At 47.7% G+C, this 20,116-nt stretch overlaps 1 protein-coding gene across 3 annotated transcripts in view; it reads left to right on the forward strand.

Annotated features, from left to right (window-relative positions):
• Positions 1-20,116, forward strand: part of TEX14 (testis expressed 14, intercellular bridge forming factor) — a 377,640-nt gene that overhangs the window by 671 nt on the left and 356,853 nt on the right. For 2 of the 3 annotated variants that reach the window (XM_088449540.1, XM_088449542.1), the window contains exon 2: positions 10,142-10,278. The exons of the other annotated variant lie outside the window; for it this stretch is intronic. In XM_088449540.1, the coding sequence (XP_088305666.1) occupies positions 10,149-10,278 (130 nt within the window). In that variant the 5' untranslated portion in view covers positions 10,142-10,148. The remainder of the gene's footprint in view (positions 1-10,141; positions 10,279-20,116) is intronic. 3 annotated transcript variants of the gene reach the window in all.

Genomic DNA, 20,116 nt, shown 5'->3' on the forward strand with positions numbered 1-20,116 from the left:
ACTAATTGCAGAAAGAACCCAAGTGTCCTACACTCATTATTATTATCAATCATGGTAATGTCTAAATCCCCTTCACGGAGAGGAACCTGATGTCATCAGCCAGTGTCCAGCGTCATTCCCTACCATCCAAGTGGGCATAGAGGGGGAATATAACTTCGTACCGAGCTCGAAGCGTGGCGAGCAGACAACTTTCTTCTTTAGGTGGGGACAACTTTCAGTACTTGTGCACATAAAGTACACAAGTACCATGTAAAACATTCACTGGGTTCTCTGCAATGAGTCTGTAAAGTACACAAGTACCATGTACAGTATATTGTCAGAATTCAACATGCAGAAACATAAATTTTATTTTACAGTTTGCAAACATTAAAAATTGGAAATTTCTAGGAATATATCCATGAAGATCTGTAACTACTCCTTGCAATTAGGGACATGTATATGGTGATGGTATGGTTCTGCGTTCCCAAACGTTGATGTGTCATTTTTTTGCATCCCGAAATTGGCAGTTCCCAAGAATTATACTGCGCATATGATTATTGGAGTTTCCCAAAATCAGATTCTTGGGTTCTGCCTATACTCCTTTCAGACAGAGAAAAAGTCCTTGGAATTTGCCGGGGCAAGCCAGGTCAACTCATGTCCTTTGTCTGTGTGAAAGGGTCTACCCTGGTCCAAATTGCCGGGGCCTTGACCTGCTCGCTACCAGTGATTCCTAGGTCCGGCCCAAGTTGCCTGCAGTCTCAAAAGCTGCGACAGTAAAAGTATCTCATTGGCGGTTCAGGAGTGTTGACACCCACTTTTCATGACTCCTCTTCGTGAGCCTGCAACAAAATGTTCACTTCTAATAACTCAAACATTTGGTAGGGCTGACCTGGGTTCAGTGTGAAATTGAGTCCAACCTGTTTTCAATAACTCGGGAAAAACCAGGGTCCAAGCCCCGACTTATGTCTGAAAGTGGTGTTAGGATATAATTTTGCTTACATCTGCTCCTTTGTGTTGTACCTACACTTGCTTACTTTCCCAGAATGATTGTGGGACCCTTGAATTATGAAGAGAACTCCTGGGAGAGTAGGCCAGTCTCCCATATCTTGCCTACTTCCAAAATGAAGTGAGTGGTGTGGGGGATTCATGACGCCTTGAATTGCAACTATGTGGCCCTGCCCCACAATATAAAATACAGAAAATTCTGTTATTTGTACAGTGGGAGGTGGGTTTGTGATGAAGTGATTCACAATGCCACAACACCTGCACCACTCCAGGATTGACCAGGAGGGGATATATATAACCTAGTTTAAATGTCATGACAAGGTGGCCATTAAAATCTATTTAATGTCCCTGGGCCATAGGAAGCATTTTATGAACCTGGAGTCCAGGTAATGTGTTAAATTACTTTGTTCAAATTCCACCCTGGCTCAAAATGTATGGTTCTGTGGGAAAATTGTTCATTTTTGGAGAAAAAAAAATCCTATTTCTCAATGGCAGTTTTCAGTTGTCTGTAATGTAGTTGCTGGGAGGGCGGCTGACCCAATAACATATCCTCCTTGATTCCTATACCTAGAAACTAGTAGGATGAGACTTTAAGTAAGGCATTGCTTACTTTGAACACCTGCAGTCCTGAGAACAAGTGCAACTTTAGCACTTTTGAGATATATACTTAGGGCCGTATTCAATTGACGGCGAAAGGCCGAGATCAGCGAAAAGTTCTCGCTGGTGACGGCATTTCGCCAGGTGAGAACTATTCCCCGTATTCAATTCCAAAGGCTTTTCGCCGGTGTGAAAAGTCTGCGCCTTGTAACCAGTGGGAAAGATTCGCATCAGAAAGTAGGCGGAAAAAGTTCAGAATTGGGGGTTTGGGTTGCAAAGTTGCGGAAACACCCCTGCAGCCTTGGGACAGTCCCCCAAAGGTGAACTGCGTAAAAAAAAAGTTAGAAAAATACTTTATAATACCCCAGAAAAAAAACAAAGTTGGGGGACTAACTTAAAAACTAGCGAAATAGTCTCCAGGGATCTCCCCAGTATGCCCCAGGTGTTTTTTTGATTGCAGGTGATTGCGTCTTTTAAAAACAACACTTTAGCGATTTTTAACCATGCTTGCACCCATTTTCATGTACCCTAAATTTTCTGGGACTACTTATTTTAACAATAAAACACTGCTAAATGCTATTCTTCACCACTTGTGCAAAGATGCTAATTAGCAGCTATTGAGAGCATTTCAGCTCCCCAAATACATTCAGCAAGGCTATTTGGGGGTATCCATAGTGATCCCCCATTTCAGTGCATCTTTTGGGAGGTGTCAGGCTTAATTCCTCAAATCTGACAAGACTTTTCGCCGATTTGAGTTTCGCGGGGACGCGTTCTCGCGTCCTTTGCAATTGAATTGGGCGAATAGCGGGGATGAGCGCGATACTGTAGCGTAGACGGCGCAAAGTCCGGGAGTTTTCGGCAATTGAATAAGGGCCTAAATATGAGCCCACTCATCCTTCACCCCAATGGGGTTAACAAACATGATAATTGTTAAAGTATGAGTTAACTTACAGCATAATACATATATTGCAATTCCGCTAATGATGTGCTGCTTTTTGTCATTGCTACTGACCACACCAGAGTGGAGCTCTCTTTAACGGTCAGCTTTTGAGGAATTAAAACAGTTCTTGTGACAAAGCATTCAAGAATGGATCAGTAGTGCTAAGATGGGTCTGGCTTATATATAATGCATGAATAAAATATGAACACATAACACAGGTGCCTTGTATTCATTTGACTAAATTACTTGCTAAAGAGTTAAATTTAAAAAAAAGTCATACAAATTTCCTGTATCTTCATATTTCTACTGCAGGGTCCATAGGGTATCCACGGGATACCTTGGGGTATAGGTGATGACGTCAGTCTTCAGGCACCACAGAGTTAAAAGTTTTCAGCCTCCCAGGATGCATCTGGGTCCCCCTCCTATACCCCGCCCCCGGGCCAAGGCATCTCAGTTTTCGTCGGTGCCTGGCCGTAGTCGGAGGCACTGTGCAGAGGGGGGCTACGAAGAGCCCCTGAAGTTTGTTTTAAAGGCAGCGATGGCTGCACATCTGGGAGTACAGCATGGACAGTCAGTACTGACGCCCATGTCGTCTCCCCTACACCCCGCCGGTACTGATCCGGGGATGCTGGTAAACATCTGGGGTCACGGCTAGCGGTGCCCCCAGATGTTTTGGACCATGGCCGGATCCAAGGGGATGCAGGTAAGCAGCGGGGTCCCGCGGTGGGTCCCTGCTGGTCACATGGTCCTGAGTCCCCAGGCAGGGGGCTCCCTGGGGACTGACTGCAGCGTGGAGCCAGGTGACCAACCTGCGCTTCCACTACCCCCTGGGACAGTGGGCCGCTGCTGAGCGGCATGCACTGCGGCGTCCCAGGGGTTAATTGCATGCCGGGGGAGCGCGCTTTCCCTGTCTCACAGCCGGCGCCTCCCCCGCTGCACACAGCCTCTCTGCTTAGGCTGACTGGCCATAGTGTGTCAGCGCTTCTCCCCCAGGCCGGCCTCCTTCCTCTCTACTCCTCGTTGGCCATCTTTACAGCATGGTGAACGCTGCTGGAAGCCTGTGAGCGGTGGCATCGTGGTCTGGGTCCCCCAGCATACCTCTCCTCCGTTTGCCAGAGGTCAGTGTATGCAGCGCTGAGTCCTACCAGCCTGAGGGTCTGAGTAGTTGAAGATCAGCGCTGATAGTGCAGGGATTTGTTTCTTCTGCATTGTATGTGACTGAACTGCTAGCCCTGCTGTCTGTACTTTCATTTTCTACTGTCAGCCATATTACTGTAACCTGATCTTGCTCTGCTCAAAGCCCTTGCGGTGCGCGGAATGCAGGGCGTTTTTCACACTATACTAATAGTATAGGTGTGAGTGTCTCATACTTTACCATCATGTCTGAGACTGATTTTCCTCTCCAGCTCATGTGTACTAAATGTTATGTACCGATAGCGGAGGGGGAGGGTAACACAGAGGGGCTATGTCGCCAGTGCCTGGCACTGTCACGGCCAATTATGGTCACGGCTCCGGTACAGTGGGCTTGTTTCGCTAAGGCGCTTACAACCCTTGTGGGCCAGCTAGCTCCGCCATCTGTGTTTACCCTGACGGGTCTGTCCCAGCAGTCAGTGGTGTCATCACCCATGCAGGGTTTCCCGAGACAACTGATGGTACCCCACAGTCTCCCCAATTCCCCTCACCGGGTTCCTCAGGAGCCTGCGTGGGTTAATACTCTGACTACATCGGTTCAGCATTTGTCCGATGTTTTACAGGGGGAGTCTGTGTTGCGGTCTCCTAAGCGGCCGGTGGCGTCTCTATCTGTTCCTTATGAGGATGACGATGAGACGTCAGATGATGGGGAGATTCTGGATCTATCTGACCAAGACCCTCTCCGTACCAAAGAGCCGGACGCTCAGTCCAAGGTGTATATCCCTGGTCTTATTCGGGCAGTCCGCACGGCTTTAGTTATTGAGGATGAGGATCCTCCGGTGGACAAATCCACGTATGCCTTTTTTAAGGATATTAAGGGTGAGGCTGCGGTGTTCCCTCTTTCTGATCAATTAGTGGATCGTTTAGAGGAGGCGTGGAAAAGTCCAGGAAAACGGTATCAGCCCCAGAGGTGCTTAGCAGTGGCTTATCCGTTTGCGGACAATTATTTTTCTAAGTGGGAATCCCCTCCGCAGGTGGATTCACATGTCACACGCTTAGTCAGAAGTCCCACGTTGCCTATGCCTTCGATGTCATCCTTGAAGGATGTCACAGACCGCAGGGTGGAGATCTGCCTCAAATCTGTTTATTCCCTGGCAGGGGGAGCATCCAGACCGGGTATGGCCGTGTGTTGGGTAGCCAGAGCTATGGAGCGCTGGGCGGATAGTTTGGAGGAGTCTTTGGACTCTGACTGTTCGGCTGAACAGGCCGAGTTGGTGGGCATTCTCCGAGACTCGGCCACTTACATCAATGAAGCAGCCTTGGATATTTGTATGCTCACCTCTAGGATTTCCTCTGCGGCTGTGGCTGCTTGTCGCACCTTATGGTTGCGTTCTTGGAAGGCGGGCGCTTATTCCAAAAAGGGATTAGAAGGTCTGCCTTTCAATGGAGAGGTCCTTTTTGGTCCAGATCTGGACAAAATAGTAGCTACGTTGGCAGCAGCAAAATCTGCATGTCTCCCGTCTGCTATGATGCATTCAAGTGCTGGTATGTCGTCCTTTCGGCCTCACAGGGTCCAAGGTAGGCCTAAAGCACAGTCCTTTCCACGACAGGCTGGGACCAAGAAATCGTCCAAGCCCAGGAAACAGGCCTGGAGTACCAGACGTCCGGCCCCTAGGTCAGATGACAAACCTGCGGCCTGACGGTCTGGGCCTCCCTTTGGGGGATCCCATAGTGGGGGGCCGCCTGCTTCAGTTCGCCCAGTGCTGGTCAAGAACTACGACGCACTCTTGGGTTCAGGAGGTGGTCTCTCACGGGTATGCCCTCTCCTTCCGGCCTCCATCCCGGTTCTTTACCACAGGTCTTCCATTAGACCGGAACAAAGCCTCGGAACTGCGGAAGGTTTTGCACACTATGCTCCAGGGTGGAGTTATAGTGCATGTTCCATTCTCCCAGAGGGGCCAGGGTTTCTGTTCCAATCTATTTTTGGTGCAGAAACCCAATGGGTCTTACCGTCCAATACTCAGCCTCAATGCCCTCAACAAATCCTTAAGGGGGCCTCGGTTTTGGATGGAGACCCTACGGTCCATTATTCTGGCACTGGAACCTGGGGACTACATGGTGTCATTGGACATCCAGGAGGTTTACCTGCATGTCCCTATTCTTTTGCGCCATCAACAGTTCCTCAGATTTGCAATCTGCAACGAACATTTCCAGTTTCGGGTGCTGCCTTTTGGCCTGGCGACACCTCCATGTGTTTTCACCAAGGTCATGGCGGCTCGCCTGCGGACGCAGGGAGTCCGATTGTTGCCTTATCTGGACGACCTCCTGTTAATAGCGAGGTCTCCAGAACTACTTTTTACACCTTCTGGATCTGACGATTGTGGTACTGCAACGTCACGGCTGATTGATAAACTGGCAGACGTCCACTCTCCTCCCGTCTCAGAGGATCCTGCACCTCGGGGCCTTAGTGGACTGCAGGCAGCAGCGGATCTTTGTGACGGAGGGAAAAAATCCTTGCTCTACAGTTGAGGGTACGCAGTTGTCTGCAGTGTCATCGAGTGTCGATACACTCGGCAATGAAGTTGTTGGGCTCAATGGTGTCGGTATTCGACATGGTGGACTACGCCCAATTTCACTCCAGACCTCTGCAGCTATTGATTCTGTCCAGATGGAATGGACTGCCTCGGTGTCTCAGGTCCCTGATGCTTACTCCAGAGGTTCGCCTGTCTCTAACCTGGTGGTTGCAGACGACCCACCTCAACTAGGGTCGCCCGTTCTGGATGGCGAACTGGGTCCTGTTGACAACGGACGCCAGTCTCCGGGGCTGGGGAGCGGTCACGGGTTCACACTTGTTTTAGGGCAGGTGGACTCGGGCATAAGCGGAGCTTCCAATAAACATCTTGGAACTCCGTGCGGTGTTCAAACCTCTCTAGCTGGCACAGCCGGTTCTTCAGGGTCACCCTGTGCAGGTCCAGACGGACAACGCCACCACAGTGGTCTATTTAAACTGGCAAGGAGGAACTCGAAGTCGGGCAGCACTCGCAGAAGTGTCCCGCATTCTGGTCTGGGCGGAGCGCAATCTCCCAGCAATATCAGCAGTGTTCATCCCGGGAGTCCTCAACTGGGAAGCGGATTTTCTCAGCAGGCAGGACGTGCATCCGTGAGAGTGGTCTTTGCACCAGGAGGTTTTTCAGCTTCTGGTGGACAGGTGGGGTCTCCCTGAGATAGACCTCATGGCGTCCCGACACAACAACAAGTTGCCGGTGTACGGGTATCGAACAAGAGACGAAAAGGCGTCTCTGGTAGATGCTCTGTCCGTCCAGTGGACGCTCCAGTTCGCCTACCTCTTCCCTCCGTTTTTCCCTTCTTCCGCGGGTAATCCGGAAATTCAAACAAGAAGGAGGTACGCTACTGTTGATAGCTCCCGAGTGGCCCAGACGGCACTGGTTCTCCGACCTTCAGAGTCTGTCAGTAGACATTCCTCTGAGGTTACCACTATGACCGGATCTGCTGTCACAGGGTCCTTGTCTTCACCCGGACCTGACTCGCCTGTCTTTGACGGCGTGGCTGTTGAGATGGCCATGTTAAGGTCCAGAGGGTTTTCCGGCTCTGTGGTGCAAAACATGCTAAGAACTCGGAAACCATCCTCGGCAAGAATCTACCATCGTCTGTGGCATACTTTCTTCCGGTGGTGTCGACCTAGAGGTTATTCTCCTAGGGAGTTCCGCCTGTCTAGGGTGTTGGCATTCCTACAGGCTGGCCTGGATCATGGGCTTCGCCTGGCTTCTCTGAAAGTGCAGGTGTCTGCTCTGTCAGTCTCGTTTCATCGTAGGATTGCTGCGCTCTCTGATGTGCGCACCTTTTATGCAAGCTGTACTTCGCTTTCAGCCACCTTTTGTTCCACCGGTGGCGCCTTGGGATTTGGCTGTGGTCCTGAGAGTTCTCCAGGGACCGCCATTTGAACCACTGGGCTCAGTGGACCTTAAATGGCCTACAGCTAAAACCATATTCCTTCTGGCCATTGTCTCGGCCAGACGTGTGTCTGATTTAGGGGCTCTCTCTTGTAGACCCCCTTTTCGGATTTTTCTGAGGAATAGGGCGGTGCTTCGCACTCGTCCGGGATTCCTTCCCAAAGTGGTATCCAGTGTTCACATCAATGAAGAAATTGTGCCGGCTTTCAATTCACCCGGACTTTCAGTGGGTGAAGCCACTTTGGATGTGCGGGCATTGAGAATTTATGTTGACCGCACTTCTTCTTTTAGGAAGTAGGACGCCTTGTTTGTCCTCTATGGCTTCCGTAAAAAGGGTTGGCCTGCTTCAAAGCAGACTTTGGCAGGCTGGGTTCGTTTGGCAATTTCAGACGCTTATCTTCATGAAGGTCTTCCAGTTCCCTCCTCGGGGAGGGCTCATTCCACTAGGTCTGTGGGTCCTTCGTGGGCAGCTAGACGTGGTGCCTCTGCAATTCAGATCTGCAAGGCTGCTACGTGGTCTTCTGTCCATACCTTTGTGAGGTATTACGCTTTTGACACCTTTGCCTCTCAGGATGCTTCCTTCGGGCGGCGGATTCTCCTCTCAGCACAGGAGCGTCCCCACCCTTAAAGGATACTGCTTTGGGACATCCCCAAGGTATCCTGTGGATACCCTATGGACCCTGCAGTAGACAATAAGAGATATGGTAAGAACTTACCCTTGTTATCTCTATTTCTACGAAGTCCATAGGGTTCCACAGGACTCCCGCCCTGTCGCACCTGTACTGTAGATGGGCTTTATTCTGGTCACCGGTTTTTCCGTCTCCCTATGGTGAGAATGTGATTCTTGTGAGTGTCCAGATTTTTCTTCTCTCTTGCTTCTCCTCCTCCGGCCTATGGCTTGTGACGTAACTGAGATGCCTTGGCCCGGGGGCGGGGTATAGGAGAGGGACCCAGATGCATCCTGGGAGGCTGAAAACTTTTAACTCTGTGGTGCCTGAAGACTGACGTCATCACCTATACCCCAAGGTATCCTGTGGAACCCTATGGACTTCGTAGAAATAGAGATAACAAGGGTAAGTTCTTACCATATCTCTTATTTTCCTCTACTGTTGTTAACAGTATGAATTTTTTCTCTCTTACCAAATCATTACACTACACCTGTCGCTGACCTTTAGTAAACTTATATACCCACACAACTGGCAATGTCACTGTCTCTTAAAAGATCAGTACACATTGCCTGAAATAATGTGTTGCTGTGATCATTCTCTTGATCTGATTAGCTATAAGTTGTTTATTTTCAACACACGTGACCTAAAGATGAATAGAAGATGCATACTTTACAAAAATCTACTCTGAGCTTAAGGAGTGATTAAGCTTCGGACGGGATTGTAGAGCTGCACGCAGGCAGTTTTGCAATTCCGTCATTGCTAATATGCAAATGCAGCAGGAGGTGTATGACACCTCCTGCTGCATTTGCGATCTCAGCACTGACCGAGGTCACAAGCTGGGATTACCATCGCGACCTTAAGCTTACTCAGGTTAGCTGACCTGCAAGGCCAGGAAACTGCATTTGTAGACCTTTCCCTGGCCTTCCCCGTCTCCCCGTCCCTTAATTGCCTCTGCTATCAATCAGGCAGAGGCATAGAAGGGTCTGTTTGCGACGATGCAGGACCCGTTCTGCACACTCATAGAACGGGTCCTGCGCACACACAGATTCCCGATAATCGGCAATCTGCGTTCAGTATTGCACTTGCATGCAAAGCTGAATCAGGCCCTTAGTAACATGCGCCTTAAAAAAAAACCATGTTTCTAAACATGCAGGCACTGGTCTCCCATATGATATCCCATGATGAAGGTATAAGATTGGGGCCCTGATTCAGAGCCGGACGCTCTGCTCTGAATCAGTGCCTTCCTTCTTGATTTTTAGAGCGGCCTCCTGGCCGCTCGTATAGCTGTGGGTGACCACCCACAACTATAGCGAGCGGCCAGGAAGATGGTCGCGATGGTCAAGACCATCGCGACCATTAGGCTTGCGACGAGACCCTTGTGGTAGGGTCTCGTTGCCGCAAGCCCTAGAGTGCTTTCGGCTCAAACAGAACCGAAAGCAGTCCCACTGACATCACTCAACATCGACAGCACGTCCCCTTTGGTATGAGATCCCGAGCGACGGTTTGCCCGTCGCTATCCGGGTCTCGCGCATGCGCACGACAGAGCCGGCTCCATCGTGCGCATGCGCACTGGGCCACCATCGACCCGCTTGCGAGCACTCTGCGCTCGCGAGCAAGTCAGAATCAGGCCCTGGGTCAGTTGTAATGCAACATTTTGGAAATAAAACTATGTAAATAATAGCTAATATGTTCAAATTGCTTGAAATAGCCACATATATCGGCAGTCATTAGTGTTAAACCATTGTTTGCATTTTCTTTTTAATTAAATTGTTCATATCCAGCTTTGTTTTATAATATTAAGTGTTTACATCCAGCTCTTCAGAGTTTCACATACTCATTTTCTCTTTTAGAAATATAATGTCCTGTCCAAATCCACCACCATACCCTGTACAGATTGGGTCCATCAAATATGAGTCTAATGAAAAACAGTTGCACAAATATGTAAGAGGTGGAAACTATATAAAAGTAAAAAAAATTCTTAAAAAAGGTAAGACTTTTACTCCTGACATGGTTTTTGTTAAGATTCTCATTTAAATAATTATTTTCAAAGGCAAATATCATTCTGTCAGTTTTACAAACAAAGGGCCTGATTCAGACCCGCGAGCGCTCGGGTCGATGGTCCCCTAGTGCGCATGCGCACGACGGAGGGAACTCCGTCGTGCGCATGCGCGAGACCCAAATAACGACGGGGTAGCCGTCGTTATGGGTCTCGCACCAAAGGGGGCGTGCTGTCGATGGTGAGTGACAACACTCCAGGGCTTGCGGTCACCGAGACCCTACCGCAGGGTCTCGTTGCAAGCCCGATGGTCGCGATGGTCTTGACCATCGCGACCATCATCATGGACGCTCGCATAAGCTGTGGGTGCTAACCCACAGCTATGCGAGCGTCCAAAAGGCCGCTTTGGAAAAAAAAAAAACCACGCCCTGATTCAGAGCGGGCGCTCGTTCAGAGCGTCCGGCTCTGAATCAGGCCCAAAATCCTTAAGTGCAAGGTCAGAAAACCACATTGTTAAGTGGGGCCATTCCACTGTCATGTATGGGACATTTGTACAAGTTTAACATATCCATTTTTGTTTAAACTTAGCACGAAGTTATTTAAAAAAAAAAAAGCTGGATGTGATATCAAACTACTTAAAGCTGGGTACAAAAACGAATTTGCTGATAACGAACAATTGTCATGACAAATTCTTTAAATCGTTCAGTGTGTATGATCTATATTGTTAGTGATGTGCGCTCCCGCGGTTCGCTAACGACGCCTTCTGTACATTCAACTGAATTTTGTAAATGTCGCTAATGACTATGAGCAAATCGTGCAGTGTGTACGCTACCAATGACGAACAATATGTCTTCACAACCTGCCTGGTGTGGACGTCATCAGAGCCACTCCCTGGACACTCCCATCCCCCATTTTCTGGCCTGAGATGCTGCCCACCAATGCTGTATGCTGCTGCTTACCACTGTTGCTGCTGCCCACCATGATGCTCGCCCCCACTGTATGCCACCCCGCACTGCTGCCCACCTAATTATGCTGCTTGCCAGCAATGTATGCTACCCATTTTTACTGCTGCCCACAAATGTTATTTATCCTCCTGAAAGTCCTCCCACCCCTCCTGAACCTCCTGCCCAGTATTTAAATTAGGCAGAAATAATTTGTAAAATCGCTCAGTATGTGTACACACAATATCGTTTAGCCTGGATTTTCGGGGAGTTCAAGGGAAATCATGAGAGACAACGTATCGTTTGCATGTCGTTTAGTGTGTACCTGGCTTAACTAGGGTTATTGGTTAGGTAGAATTTTTTTTTTTATTCCATTGTACCCAATACCGTATCACAAAATTTAGTTGTCTCGTACGGGACAAGCCAAGTCCACCACAGTTTTATAAAGGAAACTTCTACATGATAATTCAGCTCAACTCTTTGGGCGGAATTCAATTGTTTTCGCGGGCCGCATCTCCCGTCTAAAGTGACAGGAGATGGCGGGCTGCTATACAATTGTCCAAGATTTTCGTGCTGATCGCGCCCATAGAGGTCAGGTTTAGCCGCGTAAAGCAGCTAAACCTGACCAAAGTGCTGGGCGCGATCGCGAAAAGTGATGTTTGGGCGCCCAAACATGTCACTTTTCGCACATTTCAGCTCTCATCCCCCAGGGGCTGTGCGAGCTGAAATGTAGCGCTGGCAGGTCATCATGCCCGACAGGAGCAAGAATTGAATAGCTCCGTCGGGCGCGATAGGGGCTGGAAAGAATTGAATTCCGCCCTTTGTATTAAGAGCCTGTGTTATTTTTTTTAAGCAAACCTTTCAGAAAGAGCTATAATTTAACTTGTCAACCTATGTTGAAAACTGAAAAGATACACAGCTACAGATTTTTTTTTTTTACATGTCACATATGTGACAGGGGTGTCACTTAAGGTAATTTTATCTAATGGTGTAGAAGTTCCGTAAGTAAAACTAAGCCTATAACTAGCTAAAAATAATATTTCTCCACGCTACCCTGGCTGTTTGGCACAAATTGAAGTCCTCTGAAGAGGAGATATCCCTACCTTCTACTATGTTTTCTTTAGCTACGGTAGCCAAATTGATTACTAACCTACATTTGGGGTCCTGGATGGAGGATGGCCTTCTTACCTTGGGCGATCTGTTTACAGGAAATTATTTTGCATTATTTATATCTCTGCAGACGCATTGTGGGCTTGAGAAACAAGATTTTTACAAATATTTACAGATACGCCATTGGTTACAAGGTTATTTTCCGTCTCCACTCAAAATACCTTACTTCCCTTTCTTATTGTTTACCCGGTTAAGATCCTCGAATCACAACACAGGTATTTCTTGGTTGTATCAATATTTGACACCGATAAACAAAAAAGGGAAATTACCAGCCCAGGTTAAATGTGAAAAGGATCTAGACAGAAATCTCTCTGAAGAGGAGTGGGATATAATTTTTCGCACATGTTTTATTATATCTAAGTGCATTAATCATTCAGAGATGTTCTATAAGTTACTCCAGAGAGCATACTTCACCACAGAGTGTCAACATAAGATATGACCATCTGTCTCTCATTATTGTTGGAGAAACTGCCGCTGTGTGGGAGATATTTTTCATATATTTTGGTCATGCTCCCTACTTCGACCATTGTGGAAAGCAGTGTTTACTATGATTAGTGAGGTTGTAAACACCCCAATACTTCCTGACCCCCTCATGGCTCTATTCCACTTTCATTCTGGTAATTTGTCCCGAGGAGATAAATACATTATGGGTCATATTTTGGTTGCTACGAAAGCATCCATCGCCCAGGGGTGTAGGACTGCCTCCCTTCCTAACCTAGCAGTAATAGAGAAAAAGGTTCAAAAGCATTTTATGTTTGAAACAATGAACATTAAATACTCATCTTCTGCTAAATCCATTCACGTGGTGGTTCCGCTGGGGGGAATACAGAGAGAAACGGGGTCATTCTTCTATTTATAGTGAACCTATAGATATGTCGGTCCTTGATCCCCTTCATAGGTCCTAATTAAAATGACTCTCTTATGGGGTCCCGTTTAGGGTCAACTCTTATTTTCTTTTTATATATAGTATTGGTGTTCTGACTGTATATTTTACTATGTAACTGTGATCATATTGTCATATTACTATTGTTTGTATAAATTTGTATATCCTGTCTGGAGCTCCCTTCCTTTTTCCTTTACTATCTTAAGTTTGTTTGTTTGTATAAACATTTATATGTCCATGTAAAAATCTCAATAAAAATGTATTGTTTAAAAAAACAAAACAATATTTGTACTTCAGGGTCCATAGAAGGTCCACAGGGTGACCTTGGGCTATAGGTGGTGCAGAGTTATCCGGGCACCTCACGCAGTAAATTTCTCTCCCCCGGGCCAGAGGCTCCTCAGTTTCGTTGGGTGCCCGGCCGGAGTCGGGTCACTGAACACGCATTGGGGCTGTTACAAACAGCCCCTGAAGGCTAGAAGAATACTTTTCTTCTAGTGCGGTCAGCGCGGACAGTCCAGTGTAAGTTTGCACTGCCGCGTCATCACCCCGCTGGCGCCGAGACACCGGTACTGATCCGGGGATCTCGACGGTCCTCTGGGGTCTTGGCTAGCAGGGACCCCGGAGGATCCCTATACTGCGGCCAGACGCTACAGGTAAGCAGGAAACGACACGCACCGTGGTGGTGCGTGCCGAATCGCAGTATTTTTTTTCCAGGGCTGGCAACTCCCTGGGGTTGACAGCGTGTGGAGCCAGGCACTGAGTCCTGCGCTTCAACAAAGCCGCCTGGGATAGCGGGCTGGAGTTTTAAGGGAACGCTCCAGTGTCCTAGGGGTTAATCGCTGGCCAGGGGAGGCAGCCTTCCCTGTTTTACAGCTGGCTCCTCCCCGCTGCGGACATCTTCCTTCTTCAGGTTCCATCCCCCCCTGAGTTCTTTGGCGGCCATTTCTCGTGGCTGCGTGTCACAGATCTCGGCGGAGTCCGGGTCCCCCTACATACCTCTCCTCCTGGGGGTGGTCAGTGTATGTAGCGCTTTGTCCCACTAGACGTTAAATCTGTGTAGTTGACCAGTAAGTGCCATTAAGTGCAGGTATTGTTATTATTCTGCATTTTCTGCAACTGTATGATAGCGCTGTCTGTCTGAGTTTCTGTACTCTCAGCCATTTTGCTATCCCTGTACCTATTCTGCTATTCTGAGCCATAGCACTGGTGTTGTGCGGGTGCAGCTAAAGTCGCAGTTTGTGACCTTACTACGCAGTCACATCTAATGAAGGGTATCCTCTTTGCTATGTCTGGCAGTGAAAGTGATATGCCTAATTTGGCTCTTACTAAGCTGTTCTGTAAAAATTGTACAGCTGTGTTAGGGGCGGGGGACATAGCCTCTGAGGAGTTATGTTTGCAGTGTTATACCCCTCCAGGTTCTCTTCGACTTCTGCCGCTCAGCAGGAGTCGCCATGGGAGTGATTTGTAAAAGCACTGACTGCCATTGCGGGGCGTTTGGCAGACGCTCCTTTGTTTCCACAGTTTGGTTTTCAACAGCAGCACCTTTTGCCAGCGCAGAACCTGCTGTAACCATCTGCACCCTTGCAGGTGTTGCCCCCCCAGTGGGTTATACATTTCCCACTGTGTTACAAAATGCGACTGAGGTACGGCAGAGTGACGCACCCGTCAGTAGACTGGCTAAAAGGTTCTTGCTGTTGTCGCAATCTACTGTGTGGGATGAAGATGATGTGTCATGTGATGATGGACTGCTCCCGGATGAGTCTGACTCTGAGCCCCCTCCTCAGGTGCCAGAGGTCAAGTCAAATATATATATTCCAGGTTTGATACAGGCTGTGAGGGCAGCCCTGAACATTGAGGAGGATGAATCTCTGTGTCTGACCAACTTGCGAATCACTTGGAGGTAGCATGGAAAACGCCAGGGAATCGTTATCAGCCACAGAAGTATCTAGCCTCTGCTGAGAATTATTTTACCAAGTGGGAGACTCCACCAGCGGTGGATTCCCATGTCACGCGCTTGGTAAAAAGCGCAATGCTACTTATGCCTTCCATGTCGTCCCTGAAGGATTCTACAGATAGGAATGTAGAGGTCTGCCTTAAATCTGTTTATTCCCTTTCGGGGTCTGCATGCAGATCAGCTATGGCCATCTGCTGGGTGGCTCGGGCCATGGAATGTTGGGCTGACAGCCTGGAAACATCCTTAGCCCCAAATGCTACCAGAGAACAGCTGAATCTTGTGGGAAAGCTCAGAGATTCTGCTACCTACATAAATGAGGCAGCGTTGAATGTTATCTTACTAAATGCCAGGATTTCCTCGGCGGTCATTGCGACTCGCCTCTCTCTGTGGCTCTGTTCTTGGAGGGCTGATGCGGAATCCAAGAAGGGGTTGGAGTGTTTGCCTTATGACGGCAAAGTCTTGTTTGGCCCTGATTTGGACAAGATTGTGAATACCTTAGCAGAAGCTAAGTCGGCTTGTCTGCCTTCTGCTCCAGCCTCTTCGGGGGCTCGGACTCCGTCTTTTCGGACCTATCGGGCCGCAGGTAAGGCCAGAACTAAGGGCCTGATTCAGAGCTGGACGCTCTGACAGAGCGCTCGCTCTGAATCAGGGCCGGGCTATTCTTTTTTTGAACGGCCTCCTGGCCGCTCGCATAGCTGTGGGTGACCACCCACAGCTATAGCGAGCGGCCAGGAAGATGGTCGCGATGGTCAAGACCATCGGGCTTACGACGAGACCCTTGTGGTAGGGTCTCATTGCAGCAAGCCCCAGAGTGCTTTCGGCTCTATCAGAGCCGAAAGCACTCCCACTGACATCACTCTATCAGAGCCGAAAGCACTCCCACTGACATCACTTGTGATGTCAGTGGGGCCGGCCCCAGACGGTAGGCGTTCCCATGGGAACGCCTCTGTCTGGCCAGCCACGCCCCTGGCCCGCCCACCAAAGGGGGGCGTGCTGTCACTCAACATCGACACCACGCCCCCTTTGGTACGAGACCCGGAGCGACGGTTTGCCCATCGCTATCCGGGTCTTGCGCATGCGCACAACGAAGCCGGCTCCGTCGTGCGCATGCACACTGGGCCACCATCGACCGGCTTGCGAGCGCTCAGCGCTTGCGAGCAGGTCTGAATCAGGCCCTCAGTCCTTTCCCAGGCCATCCACCGCCAAGAAATCTGCCAGGCCTAAGAAACAGCCTTGGGGTATCAGACGTCTGGCTGCCAAGCCTGATGACAAGCCCCTCCGCTTGACAGGACGGGCCTCATTCTGGGGGAGAAACTCACATCTGCTTTGACAGTGGAATGAACTGGATTGTCGAGCATATTCAAGTAATTGACCATATGTTCCAAGTACCGTACTGGTCCAAAATCTCTGGATTTTCTGGATATCAAAATTTTCAGAAAAGGACCTTTTCTTGGGACAACACTCTTTCGTAAAAATACGGACTGCAATTCGCTGCTCTTTGCGAAAAGTAACTACTCGCCTAAATTAAAATATAGTCTACCGAATTCACAGTTTCTTTGTGTTTTGCGAAATAATACTGATTTAGACACTGAAGGTGTGGTTTAAACAAAGGGGTTATTCTAACAGCATTATTGAAAACTGTTTGACCAGAGCAAGAAAGAGGCTGGCCAACAATAAAAAAATTGTTAAACAACAACCGGATAACCTTTGTAAGTCAATTTGACCATATGACTTTGGATGTGAGGAGTTCTGTGAAGAAAAATTGGCATGTGGTGGCCTCAGACCCCGTTTTTAAGAGGAAATGTAATGGAACTGCTGATGCGACCAATGAGTCATCCTTCTAGACCTGACAACACCTGGCTGCAAACTGCGAAGCCTGGATGTTTTAGATGCACAAATTGTGTGACGTGCAGGGCCTTACTGACGGGCCCTACATTCCCACATCCTCACAGTGGGAAACTGATCAAAATTAAGTATAAACTTAATTGTTTATTAGATCATGTCATTTACTTACCTGCCCGTGCGGCTTAGCATATGTGGGCCTGACAACCCGTGTATTCCGTGAAAGAATGGCTAACTATCGATGTTCTATCAGACAAGCCATAACATCGGGTACTTCTGATAAGCTGGTAGCGGTACATTTCCTACAAGCAGGTCATCAGATGGCATTGCTAAAATGTCGCATTATTGACTGGGTTTCCAAATCCCCAAGAGGAGGGGATCGTGAGTTAAGCCTCCGTAAATTAGAGGCTAAATGGATTTTTGCCTTGGACACAGTAGCCCCCAGGGGCTTAAATTAATATAATACCCTAAATGATTTCTTGAGATGAGTTGCCTGCCTTGGCCATTTTAATTAATGTTTTTCTTTTGAATTGTTTTCTTAGTGATCTTCACAGATATTTCTTCTTACTATTTGAGATATGGTTGGTGGTTTAATCTTATGGGATGCTATGTTTGTTTGAAGAATTTCTCTTCTAAGAATATATTTCTGTGTTTAAAAAAAGTCTTAAATTCTTGAAATATGCAACATGTAAAAAAATGTATATGCATGCTGGTTATATTTACCTGAGATGTTTCGTAGATTATGTATGTTTAGGGTTGCCATAATGCAACCTAAAAGCCTAAGGTGTCTGATCCACACTTGTTGGGTTACATTCACTGTTTTAGGGTTGAGATATAGTATAGTAATTAATTCATCTTTAATTTTGATGTTTGTGTGCAACCAACTCCTTCCTAGATATTGAATGATGACATCAAACCTGTGGCGCTTTACACTTTTGTTTAGGTATGTCTCACATGAACCTGCTTTGGCTGCACTAGCCTGGTAGGAACTGTTGCCAGCAGAATTTTGTTGCACAAGGAGCTGCTGTTACCATATCGCGGGCGCACATCTGGTTCCGGCAGGATGCATTCCACGTTGTGGAGAGCATCTTCCGGTCTGGATATGCGCCGTGATGAGGTACACGGGAATGAACTAGGAACTGATGCCAGCAGGACTTGGTTGCACTATGAGATGTTGTTGCTATATGGCGGGCGAACCTCTGGTTTCGGTGGGATGCATTCCACGTTATGGAACACACCTCACTTCCGGTTCGGACATGCGCTGCGATGAGGCACACGGGAATGGTGGCTATTTAAGGGGGCTCAGGTAAGGTGGTTTCTGTTTCTGTTTTTAGATTCTACATGCTGCTGTTGTTGCATTGATGTGTTGTTGGTGGTCTTATAAAAGGTCATGTTTAGCCGAAACGTCGACAAGTTTTCTGGATTTGCTGTGTAAGCATTAAAGTCTACTTTTCCCTATTTTTCTGCTCTGGTGAGTGCCCCTTTTTATGATTGACTATATATATATATATATATATATATATATATATATATATATTTATATAGTGTGTGTGTATATATATATATATATATATATATATATATATAACCAGTGTGTATATATATATATATATATATATATATATATATATATACACCGTATATACTCGAGTATAAGCCGACCCAAATATAAGCCGAGGTACCTACTTTTACCCCCAAAAACTGGGAAAACTTGTTGACTCGAGTATAAGCCTAGTGTGGGAAATGGCAGCAGCTGGTTGTGCCCCCAGTAGTAATTCCCCCTGGTTGTGCCCCCAGTAGTAATCCCTCCTGGTAGTGCACCCAGTGGTAATCCCCCCTTTCAGTGCCTCCAGTGGTAATCCCCCCTTTCAGTGCCTCCAGTAGTAATCCCTCCCCTGGTAGTACCCCCAGTGGTGATCCCCCCTTTTAGTGCCCCCTGTAGTAATCCCCCCCTGGTGGTGCCCCCTGTAGTAATCCTCCCCTGGTAGTTCCCCCAGTGGTAATCCCCCCTTTTAGTGCCCTTGGTAGTGCCCCCTGTAGTAATCGCCCCCTGGTAGTGCCCCCTGTAGTAATCGCCCCCTGGTAGTGCCCCCTGTAGACCACCCCCCCCAGTAGAGAGAGATGTGATAAGAATAAGAAAAACAAAAATCACTTACCTGAAACTCCCGCTCCTGGTCCCGCCGCTATCCGCTCCTCTGGCCGCTTTGCATGGGAGAGACGTCGTCATGACGACGTGTCTCCCATTACCCACTGCGGGAGCCGGAAGATGGCTCCCGCAGTGGGAGCAGAAGCAGCGGATGAGAGTCTGACAGACTCTCAGCGGCTGCTAATTACAGCAAACACACAGCTGCCGGCTCCGGCGGCTGTGTGTTTGTGCTGTGTAGCGCTGACCGAACTCCGTCTGGTCAGCGCTACACTTCACTCGAGTATAAGCCGAGGGGGTACTTTTTCAGCACAAAAAATGTGCTAAAAAAGTCGGCTTATACTCCAGTATATAAATTATAGCGCCAAAGAGAAATGAGATTCCTTTAATTAAAGTTAAAACCCGTTATTCAGATGATAAGTTTTTTTCCAACAAAGCACTCCCCATAGGTGTGGGTGTCAGCTTATCAGTAAAAATATTAACAATGGTGATTTGTTAAAAGAAAAGTATATAAATAATAAAACTGATGTAAAGCGCACTGTGCTATGTAAACACAACCAAAGTGTAAATGATAAACTGAGCAATATCAATATATAACGTAATGTGCAATTATCGCAATATAAAGTGTATAACGTGCATATAGAATAAAGTGAAAATCAAGTTCTTATAATCATAAAAAATATATATAAATTTAATTACAAAAACTATATGGTTAGTTATTGGTCTTATATAATATAACGAATATCTAATTAACATAAACCGGAAGTGAGGTCACTTCCAATCGGAAATCTCTGCTCAGCTAGTCCCAGCATGTGGGTATTTATACCAGATACTCCACAGGAGTTGCACATCCCTTGAAGAAGTCCAACAATCGGACGAAACGCGTTAGAGACTCC

This window comes from Taudactylus pleione, unplaced genomic scaffold (genome assembly GCF_031769625.1).
Source record: "Taudactylus pleione unplaced genomic scaffold, aTauple2 ptg000487l, whole genome shotgun sequence".
NCBI classification, from domain to species: domain Eukaryota; kingdom Metazoa; phylum Chordata; class Amphibia; order Anura; family Myobatrachidae; genus Taudactylus; species Taudactylus pleione.